Genomic DNA, 15,501 nt, shown 5'->3' on the forward strand with positions numbered 1-15,501 from the left:
TCGCAGCTACACAATGCAAAGATGCACAAATATCTAATAAAAGCTAAACACTTCTTTTAGAAAGTGAAGGGGCCATACACTAACATAATAACCTTTCAGAAGAGTCTTTAAAGCTAAGCTACAATGTAGCAACAAAGTAAAAAACTAATAATAATAATACAGAAAAAAAATTTAAAAGATCACTAAAGAAAACACATGAAATAATCATACTCTTTTCTTAGACATTCCTACCTAGTCCAATGATCAATACAGAAATAACCCTAGATATCCTTCCTGGGTGTATGAATATTAATTTTAAAGATCATGTAAATTAATTCTATTTCTATGGCAAAACCGTCAGTAGAATTTCCAGTTCAGTAAAAGCCTTTCTCTCTCTTTCTGAGCTATTCTCACTTATTATTCTGGAACTCAGGTCCACCACAACATTATCAGAAGTGTAGAAAATTGACCACAAACTGAGAATCAACTTTCATTTCTATTGAAACAAGGCCAATACGAATAGTATTTCAATTAAGTACACCAAGCCCTACGGTATTAATTATGCATTGCACTGCTCCCTCATTCTTAAAAATCAGTGAATCTAGGTTTAAAAGGTTTTTTTAAATGCCATTATATATCACTGTGAAATACTTAAAGCAAGTTTCTGTTAACTATACCATATTCAACTGATAATCAAATCTTATGTGTTCAGCCATACAACCAACTGTTCCATATAAACATTTTCATTTTCTGTAAATCTATTGCCCTTTGTTTCAAAGCAAAATTGTGTTTTATGTTTCAAAAGGTTACTCCTCAGACATTTCTTCTACTGTAGATCAGCTACTACCTTCTAACAAAAATCATATTTACTTTTCATTAAAAACTTACAGAGAGCTCTACACTGTGCTGTTTTACGTGCCTTATCTCACTTCACCGTCACCACAGCCTTAAGGAACTGAACAAGAAGAGACAACAGAGCGAGAATGAGATTCTGGAGCCTGACTTTACTTGGGTTTGATATCCTGCTTCCTCTACTTCCTAGCCGTCGGACTTCACCTCTCCTTTTACAGATGAGACAACTGTGACTCAGATAAAAAGAGATAGAGCCAAGTCATTTCTCAGGAACAAACTGTAATAGGAGGCAAGAAGAATGGAATACGAGACTCCCTCTGGAAAGAGCAGGTATCTTAAAATGCATCATTTATTGGGGGTGGGAGGGATTGTTCAAAAAAGACAACCATAACCAATGGCAGCACCAATTAAACCAAGCCACCTCAAATAAGCGTAAGAGCCAAGTAAAACTGCTGTGCTTGTCCCAAGCAAGTTTTTTTCAGCTACTCCACTCCTTACCAGATTGGACTCCTAAGTTCACCACCAAGAACCACTAAGTTGAACACTGTACACAGCACAATACACAATATGGCCAGCTTTAACTCGTTTTCTGGTAAAGAGAGGTGAGGATTTCAAGAAGATGACTAAGTACATTGGTTTAAGCACAGGATGACCACCCAAACAAGTTTTTACCTATTACTTTTGAGATCCTACTAGGAACAGCAATTTAAAGCACCTCATATGAGTGAATGGTCATAATCTAAGAGCGGGAAGACAGTAGGAGATATGGGCCAAGATAGAAAAAAAAAAAAAAAACATGCTTCAAAATGTGGAAAACACCATTGGAAAAACCTAAGCCGGGGACCGGCAAGATGGCGGCGCGGACAGGCTTCGGGGCCGTGGGCTGGCGCCTCTGGCAGGGATTGGGGAATTTTTCTGTAAACACTTCTAAGGGCAATACAGCCAAAAATGGTGGCTTTCTTCTCAGTACCAATATGAAGTGGGTACAGTTTTCAAACCTACACGTTGATGTTCCAAAGGATTTGACCAAACCTGTGATAACAATCTCTGATGAACCAGACACATTATATAAGCGCCTGTTGGTTTTAGTGAAAAGTCACGATAAGGCTGTATTGGACAGTTATGAATATTTTGCTGTGCTTGCTGCTAAAGAACTTGGTATCTCTATTAAAGTACACGAACCTCCAAGGAAAACAGAGCGATTTACTCTTCTCAAATCAGTGCATATTTACAAGAAGCACAGAGTTCAGTATGAAATGAGAACACTTTACAGATGTTTAGAGTTAGAACATGTAACTGGAAGCACAGCAGATGTCTACTTGGAATATATTCAGCGAAACTTACCTGAAGGGGTTGCTATGGAAGTAACAAAGACACAATTAGAACAGTTACCAGAACACATCAAAGAGCCAATCTGGGAAACACTATCAGAAGAAAAACAAGAAAGCAAGTCATAAAGCCTCAGGGAGGCCATTTTTGCCTGAATTTGAAATGAGGGTGGGCCAGATGAGTATGTTTAAGTGGAGAGTGCTTCCAGCTGAGATGATTTGAGTCCACCCTAACTGCTCCATTGAGTTCTCGTGCCCTCATCAGCTGAGAGCAGGGAATGGAACTTTAATGGAAGAACCACTTTTATCTATTCTTTTTATACATGTCATTGTTTCAGTTCTGATTTCAACAAACATGAGCAAACCACTTTGACTCAAAGCGGAAAGAGTGAAAATTCTATTTTGTTTTGCTACTGGTGTTCAATTATTAGTTCGTACCATTTTTAATTTATGTCAGTTGATGCATCTGAAAATAAGTGCTTGAAGTGTTCACACCGTTATTTTTTTTTTTTTTTAAGATTCCTAGAAGGAATCTTTGGTAATTCAGATTGAGCAGTTAAAGTTTTTGCTATTTACCTTTGTGCAGGCTGGCATATGCTAATTTGGGGGTGGTAACCAACCAATTTTATCTCATTTAAGCATTACATTTTGCAGACTGTGAATATACTTCACAGCAGATCAAACACATTTATGGCATGCACTGACCTCTTCTTGGAGCCCAGAACTTTATAGAGTTGCCTACCAGGGTTACTGTAATGGAATTTATGATCTTAAGAAATTACTAGTTGTATTATTTATCCTGTGGTTCATTCATTCAGTAAGCTTTTACTGCATAAACTTTGCATCCAGCACTATAGTAAGAACCCAGAATTGAATAGAAATAATGGCTTTTGAAAATTGCGCAAAGCAGGCTGGGCACGGTGGCTCACGCCTGTAATCCCAGCACTTTGGGAGGCCGAGGCAGGCAGATCACGAGGTCAGGAGATTGAGACCATCCTGGCTAACATGGTGAAACCCCGTCTCTACTAAAAATACAAAAATTAGCTGGACGTGGTGGCGTGCACCTGTAATCCCAGCTACTCAGGAGGCTGAGGCAGGAGAATCGCTTGAACCCGGGAGATGGAGGCTGCAGTGAGACAAGATCGCGCCACTGCACTCCAGCCTGGCAACAGAGCGAGTCTCAAAAGAAAAAAAAGAAAATTGTGCAAAGCATAGGTAAGTATTTTTCTTTATTAAGCTTCTCACTGATAAGCCCTCTTTCTTTGGTAAATGTCACTCTGTTTGTTAGGAGATGTCTGCTTTTCCATGAAATGAAATAGTGGCTAAAGCCCTGAAAGAGGCAAGACTACAATGGGCTGAAACAGTTGGTATAGCAACCCCAGAGAAGTGCTTCATTTTCTTTTTATAGTAGAAGCAGGTCCATGTCTTTTGTGGTTTCCTTCACATCTTTGGAGTAGTTATGACTTCTCAGTTCTTCCCCCCTTAAACTGCATTGCCTGTTCTCTTTTCCTGACATGCTATCAGGTATCAGTGTGTTGAATACATACTGTTTGTGTATCAGACTTATGTTACTGTCATTACCATTAAAAGAATTACAGCCTTGTGCCCCGCCCCCCCCAAAAAAAAAAAGAAAAACCTAAGCCAGGATCTCTAAGGGCAAAGATATATCAAAAAGATACAGATATCTATTTGCTTAGCGATTTATGGCATCAAGAGTTTGATTCATTAGTACAGTGACTAAATAACCAATATATGGTAAGGGAACTCAAGGAAAAATTAAACTTGTGCCAGAGGGCTTGGTCTACTAGCAAGATAATTCCCAACAAGGTATATTCTACTTATTCGAATCCTAAGAATGCTACTTAACCATATCTGAACTAACTATTCAACCAATCCTTTGGCTTCTAACATTCTATGATTCTAATACTTTATAGCTATTGGATGTCTTACACTAGTTTCCTCAGACTACAAGCTATCCAAAATTAGTTACTACATTATCCTATCTATTTTGTTTCGTTCTATTTTGTTTTTAGAAATGGGGACCTGCTATGTTGCCCATGCTGGAGTACAGTGGCTATTCACAGGCACAATTATAATGCACTGTAACTTCAAAACCCTGAGCTCAAGTGATCCTCACATCTCAGCCTCCTGAATAACTAGGACTACAGGTGCCCAGCTATTTTGTTGTTATTGTTGTTGCTGTTTGTTGTTATTGTTTTAATACCCAAATAGTGCCACAAACATAGTGAGCACACTATTATAGACCACATGCTAATAAGTGGTGAAAAACTCTACAAATACCAATGAAAATCGTGGGCTAATTGCAGGGTAGATCGTTTCACATAAAATGGTGGCAGTGGATGACACTGGTTAAATGAATATTCTGGTGAGAGAAATAGAGAATCACCATTAGGCAAATACCAGTAATAACTGCTTCACGAAAAAGTCAATGGATGCTAAAATCAATGGGAAAAAGGGTGACGAGAAACAAGAAATTTGCATAGTCTCAAAGTATATCCCCACAAGGTATTTATTAAAAGGAACAATAGTAACTTTAGAGTGCAGTTGTAATAGTTAAAAAAAAAAAAAAACTCAAAGGTAAACCCACACCAAGGAAACTGGAGTGTCTCAAAATGAAGAATTAGGGAAGAGGTACTAGAAGGTTCTAGGAGCCGGAACTAGTCATGAGGTGGTCCTACTAGATATTGGTCAGACTTTGTCAACTAGGCAGTTTCTGGAACAGAGTTTATGAGTATGGGTTGAGCACATGAGGCTGAATGAGCTCATGATAAAAGAGTTCAGGTTTAGTCAGTAATTGTAGCTTGGTCAGGTAGAGCCTATCTGTTTTGTGAGTCATAGTACAGGTTAGCAAGTTATGGTTATATTTCCACTCTCAAGTAATACATATGTAAGACTCTATAGTAAAACATACTAGTTCTACTGTACATTTCCAATTTTTCTTCTTGTCCTTATGACGCAATGCCAATGTCATATATCACAAAATTATTTTCCTATTGTAAAATACCATTAGTTTTGTTGATTATAAAGCTATTAAAGAGCTTCAGAATTTAAAAATAATAATAATAATAGTAACATTAGAACTACCAGCTCCTGAGCACAAACCAAGGCAGACACCACCTTAATCAAGTGAGTAAGGTTAACGTCTCCAATAATAAGACATATGAAGTCATAGACCCTGATGTAATGCATTAAGTAGGCCACACCATCACTTCCAGGGTACTCTTGCCAAAAGTGTTTACCCTCAATCTAACCATGAGAAAATAAATATCAAACACAAAGGAAAGGACATTCTATAAAATTGACCAGTACTCTTCAAAAGTGTCAAAATCATAAAAGACAAAGAAATAGTAAGAAACTGTCACAGATTGGAAATGACTTAAGACATTACAATTAAATCCAACATGTGATCCTAGAAAAGGGACATCAGTGAAAAAACTAGCAAAGTTCAAAAACTATGTCTGTAGATTAATGACACTGCATTAAACTTAACTTACTGATTTTGACAATCGTACCGTGGTAATGTTAACATTAAGAGAAGCTGGGTGAAAGGTATATGAGAATTCTCTGTAATATTTCTGCAACTTTTCTGCAAGCTTAAAATTATCCCAAAAACTCTCCCAAAAGTAACATATAATCAAATATATATGTAGTGTTTGGGCAGGAAATTATAATGTAAAATGTAACCTTATAAGTAACAGCTGATTGGACTAGGGCCTTCTAAGAACGTCCACAAGAAAGATTAGAAAATATCAATCAATAAATGTGTCCTCAGCAAGTACTTCAAATGTAGTATGTGTTATGTTTTAGGTGCCAAAGGGCCCATTACAGAAAGTCTTCAAATAACGTTATTTTGTTCAACATTATTTTGTTATAAAGTTGATGAGAATTTTAAAACATTGATTCCTGGCTGGGGCCACTGTCTGTGTGGAGTTTGCATGTTCTCCTGACGTCTGCATGAACTTTCTCCCAGTACTCTGGTTTCCTTCCACATTTCAATGATGTGCGCGTCTGCAGAATTGGCATGTCTAATTAGCCCCAGTGTGAGTGAGTATGGGAGTGTGTGTGAGCGTGTCCCGTGCTGGGATGGCTTCATACCTTGCAGCCTGAGCTGCCAGAGGCCACTCAGAATCCTAAACTGGAATAAGTGGATTGGTAAATAAATGAATGAATAAGTGAATAAATGAATGAATTACTGTAAAATAAAAATTCATAAATCTATGATAATCATACAAACGCATGACAATAAAGATGCAGTACACAAGTGCTCAGCAAGCTCACCACATTTGTTATTGTTTGCTTTTTGTTTTTTGTTTTTAGAGACAAGAGTCTAACTGTTGTGGCTCAGGCTGGACTGCAGTGGCACGTTCCTAACTCACTGCAGCCTCAAACTCCCAGGCTTAAGCAATCTTCTCACCTTAGCATTCTGAGTTGCTGGGACTACAAGCATGTACCACCACACCTCGCTAATTTTTAAATTTTTTTGTAGAGACAGGGTCTCGCTCTGTTGAACAGGCTATTGTTTGCATTTGAACACATGGTGGTAAGAGGTGCTTCTCACAAATTTCACTTTGCAAACACATAGTCTTAGATTTAATCCACCACCACTATGACCACCATCACTCACTGATTAACCAAAAATTGGATAAATAATTATCTTACTTGTTTAAGCTCACATTAATTTCAATGTTTAATATTAGATGTGTTTTGGGTCTTTATGTTTTTTGTTTTTTTTTTTTTTTTGAGACGGAGTGTTGCTTTGTCACCCAGGCTGGAGTGCAGTGGCGCCATCTCAGCTCACTGCAAGCTCTGCCTCCCAGGTTCACGCCATTCTCCTGCCTCAGCCTCCTGAGTAGCTGGGACTAAGGCGCCCGCCACCACGCCTGGCTAATTTTCTGTATTTTTAGTAGAGACGGGGTTTCATTGTGTTAGCCAGGATGGTCTCCATCTCCTGACCTCATGATCCGCCCACCTCAGCCTCCCAAAGTGCTGGGATTACAGGCTTGAGCCACAGCGCCCAGCCTTGGGTCTTTATTTAGAAGTTTGGTGATGTTATTATGACCAGAAATATGCTATAGGAACTTAATTCTTGTTTATAACAATTAGCATATGGTAAAATTGCTCTCATTATACATTGTTTCACTTAAAGTTGCAGTCTCTAAAACCCTACCGAAGACATTAAATGATGACTTACTGTATGGTAAAACTGTAGAAATGAAAAGAATAGAATGAGGGTGAATTTTGGAGTTGTAAGATAGTAGAGATCACAAAGTCCTACTCCTTCATTTTAAAGTGAAGGATTCTGAGACCAAGTAAAACACAGTGACTTGAAAAAACATAATTTTGTAACTTCAGTCAAAACAAGCCATGAAGAAGTGAGGCTACCCCAGAAGTCACAGTAAGAGGAAAAATTAAGCTACATCTTCACCTCTCAGCATTTACTAAAATAAATTTCAGCCAGAAAGATTTAAAAATTAAGAATAAAAAACAAAGCCATAAAGAATCTAAAAGAAAATTTAGGTGAAATATATTTTTCTTTCACATATTAGGATAGAAAAGAACTATCTAAGTATAAAGGCAAAAATGTCAGAAAAAAAAGCATACATTTAAAAGTTAACCATATCAAAAGCAGAACAATTTTAAAATCAAACAACTGAGAAAATTTATGCAACAAATATGACATATATAGGACCAACATCCTGAATATATGCAGATCAATAAGTAATAAATCAATAAACAATAACAACAAACATGCCAACAGAAAATTAGGCAAAGGATACCAAACAGGTAATTCAAAAGAAAATTAAGTGGTCAAAAAAAATTTGGAAAAAGGTACAATCTATAATAATTTTTTAAATGCTAACTACAAGATGTCATTCTTGATTGAACATACTAAAGATTAAATAATGACTCCCCTCAACACTGGAAAAGTTGCAGAGACAGACACTCCCATGCTCTGCTAGTAAAAGGACTAGTATAATTTTTTTAAATTTGTCAATATACATCAAAATCCTTGAAAACACAATTATCCTTTGATTCGAATTAGCTAGTGATTGTCTAAGTGTGTGTGCACTTGGAGTCCCTGAGACCCTCTCACAGGTCTACAAGGTCAACACGACTATTTTTATAAAAATAGCAAGACATTATTTGCCTTTTGCTCTGTATTCACATTTGGACTTATGGTACAAAAACGATGGTGAGTAAAACTGACAGCTCCTGATCATAAATCAAGGCACCATAACTGTACTAGTAGTCACTGTATTCACTGCCACACACGTGCAGGAAAAAAAAAAAAAACAGACAAGACTTTCACTTAAGAATATTCACTTATTAACTGCATTAAATCTCAACCCTTGAATACACAACCTTTTAACATTCTGTATGACTAGAGTAAATACAAAGCACATATACTTCATATCAAAGTATGATGGTTGCCTCCCAGGAAAGCACTTGTATGATTGTTTGAGAGCTGAACTAGCTACTTTTTCTACGGAACACCATTTTTACTTGAATGAATGATAACAAAGTATATTATTCAGATTTAAGTATCTGGCAGATATTTTCTCAAAAATAAACAATGTGAGCCTGTCATTTCAAGGAAAACAAATGATAGCATTTGTTGTCAATGATAATATTTGAGCTTTCAAGGGAAAATTCAAATACTGGAATGCTCATATCCATCACCACAAGCTTGACAACTTCAAATCTTACAGACTTCTGATGAGATTAGAGATGATATTAACAAATGTAATTTTTTGATATTGTATAATGAAAGGTGACATTTGTAAGATCTGCACAACTCACAAGCAACATTTTACAAAGGAATAATGCACGATGATAACAAATCAGGCGTGGGTAAGAGATCCATTCAAAGTTCAAAATAGGCCAACAGATTGCAATATAACAAGTCAACAATCACCTTGATACGGTGATTCACCCACCTCAGCCTCTGGAATAGCTTAGTAGCTGGGTCTAAAGGCACATGCCATCACACCCAGCTAATTTTTTGGATTTTTATTAGAGACGGGGTTTTGCTACATTGCCCAGTCTGATCTCCAACTCCTGGCCTCAAGCAACCCTCCCATCTCTGCCTCCCAAAGTGCTGGGATTACAGGCGTGAGCCACCACACCCAGCCCTAAACAGCTCTTTAATCTCTTCTTTTTCGGATTAGTAGTTCAGCTCTCTCTAAATAAAGTTTACTGTGGAAGGAGAGTTGTTATTTATTCCCTGTATGGCATTTGGGAGAAGTGAAAAAGATTTGAGTATATCATGAATAAGAAAGAAAAGAGCATGAGAGAATACACCAGACAGCACGGTGTCCCACAGGAAGGGAGGCTTTCATAAGTGTTGATTAAAGTAACAGACACTTACTTATTATAGAGAAGACAAGGTATTTGCTAGAGAAAAGAACGAAAAAGAGAAAAAGAGGGAGAGGAAGAGAAAGAAAAGCAAAATTACAAGTGATTGCATACATAGTGGAGAATATCAAAATGTATGCTTTTTCTTAAAACTGCCCAGAAAAATCTACCTATTCCCTTGTCTGACCAGTCTTCACCCATTTCACTGTTCATGTGCAGAACTGGCAAGAGTTAATGACAGAAAATTAAATTATGTGCCAATTTTGTTCCTTCTTAGCAAGTCTGATAAAATACTAAAGGCTATAAAGGGATAAATATTGCCCTATTCTGCATAATATCGGAAAGAGACTCCTTCATTTTACAGACTAGGAAAACCAAGTCCTTCAAAAAGTGAAGTCATAACACAACTTACACTTACGCTTCAATTTGTACTTTGATACCTATTATCCAATTACCTTTCTTTTCTCAAGAAATTGCTTCTGTGGTGTTTGTTCGGTGACTGAATAGGTCAAGGATGGGGAAGTTCTCCATTAAGAATAACCATGTTCAGTGCCACAAAACAAAATGGTACAGGTTTGGATTCGGTTTTTCATTAGGAAAAAAGTAAACAAACATTCTCTGCTTTTAACACAATATATATACAGTGACCTGGTTGTTCTCAACTGGTTCCTCATGTAATGTTTGGGTCTCAGTTTCCACTTCATTAAAATGAGAAATCTACATAATTCCCAAAGTCCTTTCTTAGAAAGTTGGATAATTCTAAAATCGCTGAAAAAAAGAAGTGTTTCGGGGAGGAAGTATGAAATACACCCAGAATTTGTGTATATATAACACATATGGAGAAACTTCAGATCTGGTTGTTCAAATGGCCAATGACCCAAGAGTGGAATCCCTGGGTATCCTGTTCTCTGATTGGATTGAGAACACTTGAGGTCACTTAATTCCACAGTCAACGGTATAAGCTACAGTCAAACAGTATGAAGCCGCTTTACCCCTATGCTCCCTTGTTTGTTTCCAGTGGCCAATTGAAAAGGGTCCTCCATTTGCTCCTTTCGAATCTACAATTCATATTCTCACCCATCATTCATTCCTAGTATCTGTCAATTAACCTCTGGTCATTTATGAAGCACCTACTATGTGCACCCATCACCTAGCACGTACCACGTTTTCTATAAATATCTGTTGACTTGAATTTAATTGCAAGGCCTTGGGAGGCTGCCATGAACTCATCGTTAAGAGTTTTGTGTGGAAGGCGAGTGAAAGAATAAACCTTTTTCCACCAACCTTTACCTCCTAACGCCTGACACTGGTGTTCCTCCCCACTCATGTGTGACACGTGGTTCCTAAGCGCTGCCTGGGCGGCCCAGGCACTGCTGCTGCAGGCAAAGGGCTGTGAGAGGGGAGAGATGGACACTTACCTGGGAAACCTCTGCTTCAGCTTCCTCAGGCTCTGCCTGGTAGGCGGCACAGACACTAGGCACTGGGCTATCTCGTCGTACTGAGCTTTGGTCAGTATCATGTTGGGCCAGGGACCAGGAGGTGGCGGGAACAAGGGAAAAACAGCCTGGGGCTCGAGTAGCCTTGGTGCCGAGGGATGAGGGGTAGGCAAACAGCGGCACAGGCCCGGGTCCTCGCCTGCTTGGCTTGCCCCAATCCCCCCTGAAACACACCCCGAGCTGCAAAAGCGGGGCAGAGACTCGCCCGGTCCCAGGCTCCACCGGCACCTCCGCGGCGGGGACTGGCTGTACACCGGAGTGCCCTAGCTTGGCTTACTGAGCAGCCGCAGTGGTGCGGCCGAAGGCAACTAGCCGCCATGTCAGTTAAGGGCAAACCAACCAGGAAGTAGCGGCCGCCCTTGGAAAGGCGCCGCGCCAGAGTTTCAGCAGGCAGGTAGGAATCCAGGGCATCGCCTACCTAGGATCAAAGGATCAACAAGGGATGCTTTGTACTCTCCCAATTACTAGAAGCCAGGGCGGCCTGACGCACAGACCAGACGGCAGGTCTCACGAGTGCCCCGCGATCCTTCAGCGTAAGCCCCCGAAAGCCCCTGCCAGAGCGCGCGATTTGAATACGCTTCCTAACGCGCCAGTTTGAGCGCTCCTGGGAGAGGAGACTGGCCTGCTGAGAAACCATGTTTTCACTCCACCCAGTCTGTCATGGACCGAGCAGGAAAACTCACTAGGGTCGCTGTAAACATAGTTTAGCTTGTGTTGAGGAAGCCCTACAATTTCTGTACATCGCATGGAAGGCAGTTTTGTCCTTGTTGAGAAACAGACTTGAAACAAATCCGACGTCATCAAACAGCCGGCAGTAAAGAATGTCACTTTCGGCCGGGCGCGGTGGCTCACGCCTGTAATCCCAGCACTTTCGGAGGCCAAGGCGGGCGGATCACGAGGTCAGGAGATCGAGACCATCCTGGCTAACACGGTGAAACCCCGTCTCTACTAAAAATACAAAAAATTAGCCAGGCGTGGTGGCGGGAGCCTGTAGTCCCAGCTACTCGGGAGGCTGAGGCAGGAGAATGGCGTGAACCAGGGAGGCAGAGCTTGCAGTGAGCCGAGATTGCGCCACTGCACTCCAGCCTGGGCGACAGAGCAAGACTCCGTCTCAAAAAAAAAAAAAAAAAGTCACTTTCACTCCTTGCAGTTAGCTGCTCAAGGACTAAAATCACATCTTATTGTAACCCCAGTTCTCAGAAAATAGTAGGCGCTCAATAAATGTTTGGAGTAATGAGCCAATCTTTTTTTCTTTTCCATATGTATTATGAATGGATCTCAGTTCTCCTAAAGCGATTTGCTGGGATATCAGTCCCTCCTTTAATCTCTTTTCTAAAATCTATTTGGTTCTTAGAAGGTAATGTGTTGTGTTTCTCTTCTGATTTCAACAATTTAAACAAACGAAAGCAAAGGTGCTTAGACTTTAGAGATCCTGTAAGTGGTTTAAAATTTTTCATCTGGAATAATGCCTGGGTTGGAAGTTTTAGATATACCTCCTTGAATAAATTCCTTAATCCATCGAAGCCTCATTTCTTTTGTCTGTAAAACTGATTTAATTCATGGAGGTGTTTTATTTGTGTATGTTTGATTTAGAGATGGAGTCTTGCCGGGCGCGGTGGCTCACGCTTGTAATCCCAACACTTTGGGAGGCCAAGGCGGGCGGATCAGGAGGTCAAGAGATCGAGGCCATCCTGGCTAACATGGTGAAACCCCGTCTCTACTAAAAATATATATATACAAAAAATTAGCCAGGTGTAGTGGCAGGCGCCTGTAGTCCCAGCTACTCGGGCGGCTGAGGCAGGAGAATGGCGTGAACCCGGGAGGCAGAGCTTGCAGTGAGCCGAGATTGCGCCACTGCACTCCAGCCTGGGTGACAGAGCGAGACTCCATCTCAAAAAAAAAAAAAAGAGATGGAGTCTTACGCCCAGGCTGGAGTGCAGTGGCTCCATCGTGGCTCACTGCACCCTCGAACCCCTGGGCTCTAGCGATCTTCCCACCTCAGCCTCCCGAGTAGTTGGGACTACAGGCACATGCCACTACACCTGGCTAATTTTAAAATTTTTCTCTAGAGATGAAGTCTCGCTTTATTGACCAGGCTAGTCTCAAACTCCTGACCGGAAGTGATGCTCCAGCCCCTACCTCCCGAAGTACTGGGATTACAGGCATGAGCCACTTCGCCCAGGCATGGGCTGTTTTTAAGATTAATAGGCTGGTACAAATAAAAGATTATATAGCGTGGTGTCTAGAAGATAGTCTATGTGAAATATTAGATTGGTGCAAAAGTAACTGCGGTTTTGGCCATAAATAAATAGACTAAGACTACTTGATAAAAATGGATAGGGTGTTTAGTAGGTATTGTTTTACAGGCTCCCCATGCACAGACTCGCTTACTCCTCATAACTTCCTGCGAGGCAGGTACTATTGCTGTTATCCTCCTCTTCCCTTTTGTACAGAGTGAATAAACTAAGACATGAAAAGGTTAAGGAACTTCTAGAGATCATGAGGATAAGAAGCAGTAGTAAGATTTAAACTCCTGAAATTTGGTTCCAGAGTCAGTGCTCTTGCCAACTTTCAGTAATGCTTAATTACTACATCAAATAGTCACACTGTCTTAAGCCAAAGGTTAAGGATTTTTTTTTAAAGGGAATATTGTACATTTTAAAGAATCTTTTAGCCTGGGTTTTTAAAAACTTCACTACTTTTAATTTTCTGAGGCATCTCAAAGTCCAATACCAACAGTGGATCCGGAATTTAACAACCATAGTTTTTCCTGAATATTTACATCAGAATGTTTTCTTCCCATATGCTTTGCATCTAGCTCTGATTGTGTGACATTAGTACATAACTATTTATTTATGGCAGCGTGGCCTGGAGTTGCCACCTGGCTAGTTTGTTGCTGACCCTGCCATGACTTTTACATGAAAGCTAGCTGACGATAAGCAGACACCACTTGATCCTCATTCCTTTCCCCTTCCCAACTTTACTCTTTCCTTCACAGCCATCAGATTTTTATAGAAAACATCAGTTCAAGGATGTTTGCACCAGTTTTTTTTAAAATTTTTTTATTTCTTCTAAAAAAAAAAAACAAAAACAAAATGGGATACATGTGCAGAACATGCAGGTTTGTTACATAGGTATACATGTGCCATGGTGGTATGCTGCACCTATTGACTCGTCCTCTAAGTTCCCTCCCCTCACCACCAACCCCCCCAACAGGCCCTGGTGTGTTACACCAGTTATTTTTATAGCAGCTCTTCTCTCTGGCTCTTGTCCTGCATTCACCATCACAACCCTTCAGAAAAATGCCAGGTTTGTTTTTCTGTTTTTATTTTTAACATGTTGGCAGTTTATAATTTTGACCCAAATCCAGTAGATTGTTTAGAATTAGTGCTGGGAAAAAACCACAGTTATGCTGCTGTTTTCATTGACAGTGACAGTAGTGTTGTTTATAAGGCACAAAATAGAAGCAAAGCAAAAATTTCTAGTTGTTGTTTAGGTTTTTTTTTTTCTTGTAATGTGAAATGGCTAGAATAAGCTGATTATTCCTCTGAGGCATCTTTTCTCCCTCCCTTAGCCTCCTCCAGCTTGCTCCCATCTCTCATCATATCCCATGCCCCTCATCTATTGCTGTTACTTCTTCTAGAGCTGCCTCTGCATTCCTGAAGTTCCACACTGTTTCTTAGTCAGCCAGCAATACCATTTCCCCACTAAATGGAGTAGAATCACGAAATAAAAACACAAAACTAAAAACCCAAAGAACTGGCTGCCTGTTTAAAATCAGCCATAAAATGTGTGGCCTTTAGCAACTGATAGCCTCTCTAATTCTGAATGTCCTCAATGGGAGAAAGAATCTAAAAATATGGAAAAGGTAGAGGAAATCAGCAAGAAAATGTGTCAAAGTGGGGACCAGTACAGCTCCCTGGAAGAACCTATAGTCCTGGATGGACTGGAGTGAATCACTTAAGTAGATTTCTTTCTGCCAATTTTTGGATGACATGACTATTGAACAACTTTAAAGGAGTATGGAGTTTGGCAGGGAGGCATCTGAAGGTCATTTCAAGAAGGGTACTAACACATAAGACTAAAAGTAGGAATGAGCCAGTCACATGCATGGGAGAGTTATTTTGGCTGGAGCAAAGAGTTCTAGGCAGAGTAAAAGGAGTTGAGGGTGTTTGACCTTGAAAAGAGTCAGTCATGTTTTCAAACAGATTGTTGTTCACTGAGTCTGCCAGATCCAATGCATGTTTTTAAAAAATAAATACTGACATATTGTTTTTTATATATTGTAAAATCTGATTCTTTTGATGGAGTCTCAAAGTTACCACATGGGTTTAAAAAAATAATTGAAGTTTATTAACTGGATAGAGAAAAAGAAGGGAGCTAATATTAGTTGATCTCCTATTATGCGTATTCATTATCCTATTATACCTTATCTCACTTAATCTTCACAATGACCCTATGCTGTAGAG

General features: G+C 39.7%; 2 protein-coding genes across 6 annotated transcripts in view; one reads left to right on the plus strand and one right to left on the minus strand.

Moving 5' to 3' along the window:
* C6H15orf41 (chromosome 6 C15orf41 homolog) overlaps positions 1-11,315 on the minus strand; it is a 232,561-nt gene extending 221,246 nt beyond the window's left edge. For all 5 annotated transcript variants that reach the window (XR_004030476.1, XM_030814344.1, XM_003272804.4 and 2 more), the window contains exon 1: positions 10,955-11,315. Coding sequence is in view for 4 of the 5 variants with exons in the window: in XM_030814344.1 (XP_030670204.1) it covers positions 10,955-11,055 (101 nt within the window). In the remaining variant the exon portion in view is untranslated. The remainder of the gene's footprint in view (positions 1-10,954) is intronic.
* On the plus strand, positions 1,584-3,768 carry LOC100580748 (28S ribosomal protein S10, mitochondrial). Its single transcript, XM_003272805.4, has one exon. It carries the CDS (start codon positions 1,638-1,640, stop codon positions 2,286-2,288), a length of 651 nt encoding a protein of 216 aa, XP_003272853.2. The 5' UTR covers positions 1,584-1,637; the 3' UTR covers positions 2,289-3,768.
* Positions 11,316-15,501: the final 4,186 nt, after the last annotated feature.

This window comes from Nomascus leucogenys, chromosome 6 (genome assembly GCF_006542625.1).
Source record: "Nomascus leucogenys isolate Asia chromosome 6, Asia_NLE_v1, whole genome shotgun sequence".
Classification (NCBI taxonomy): Eukaryota; Metazoa; Chordata; class Mammalia; order Primates; family Hylobatidae; genus Nomascus; species Nomascus leucogenys.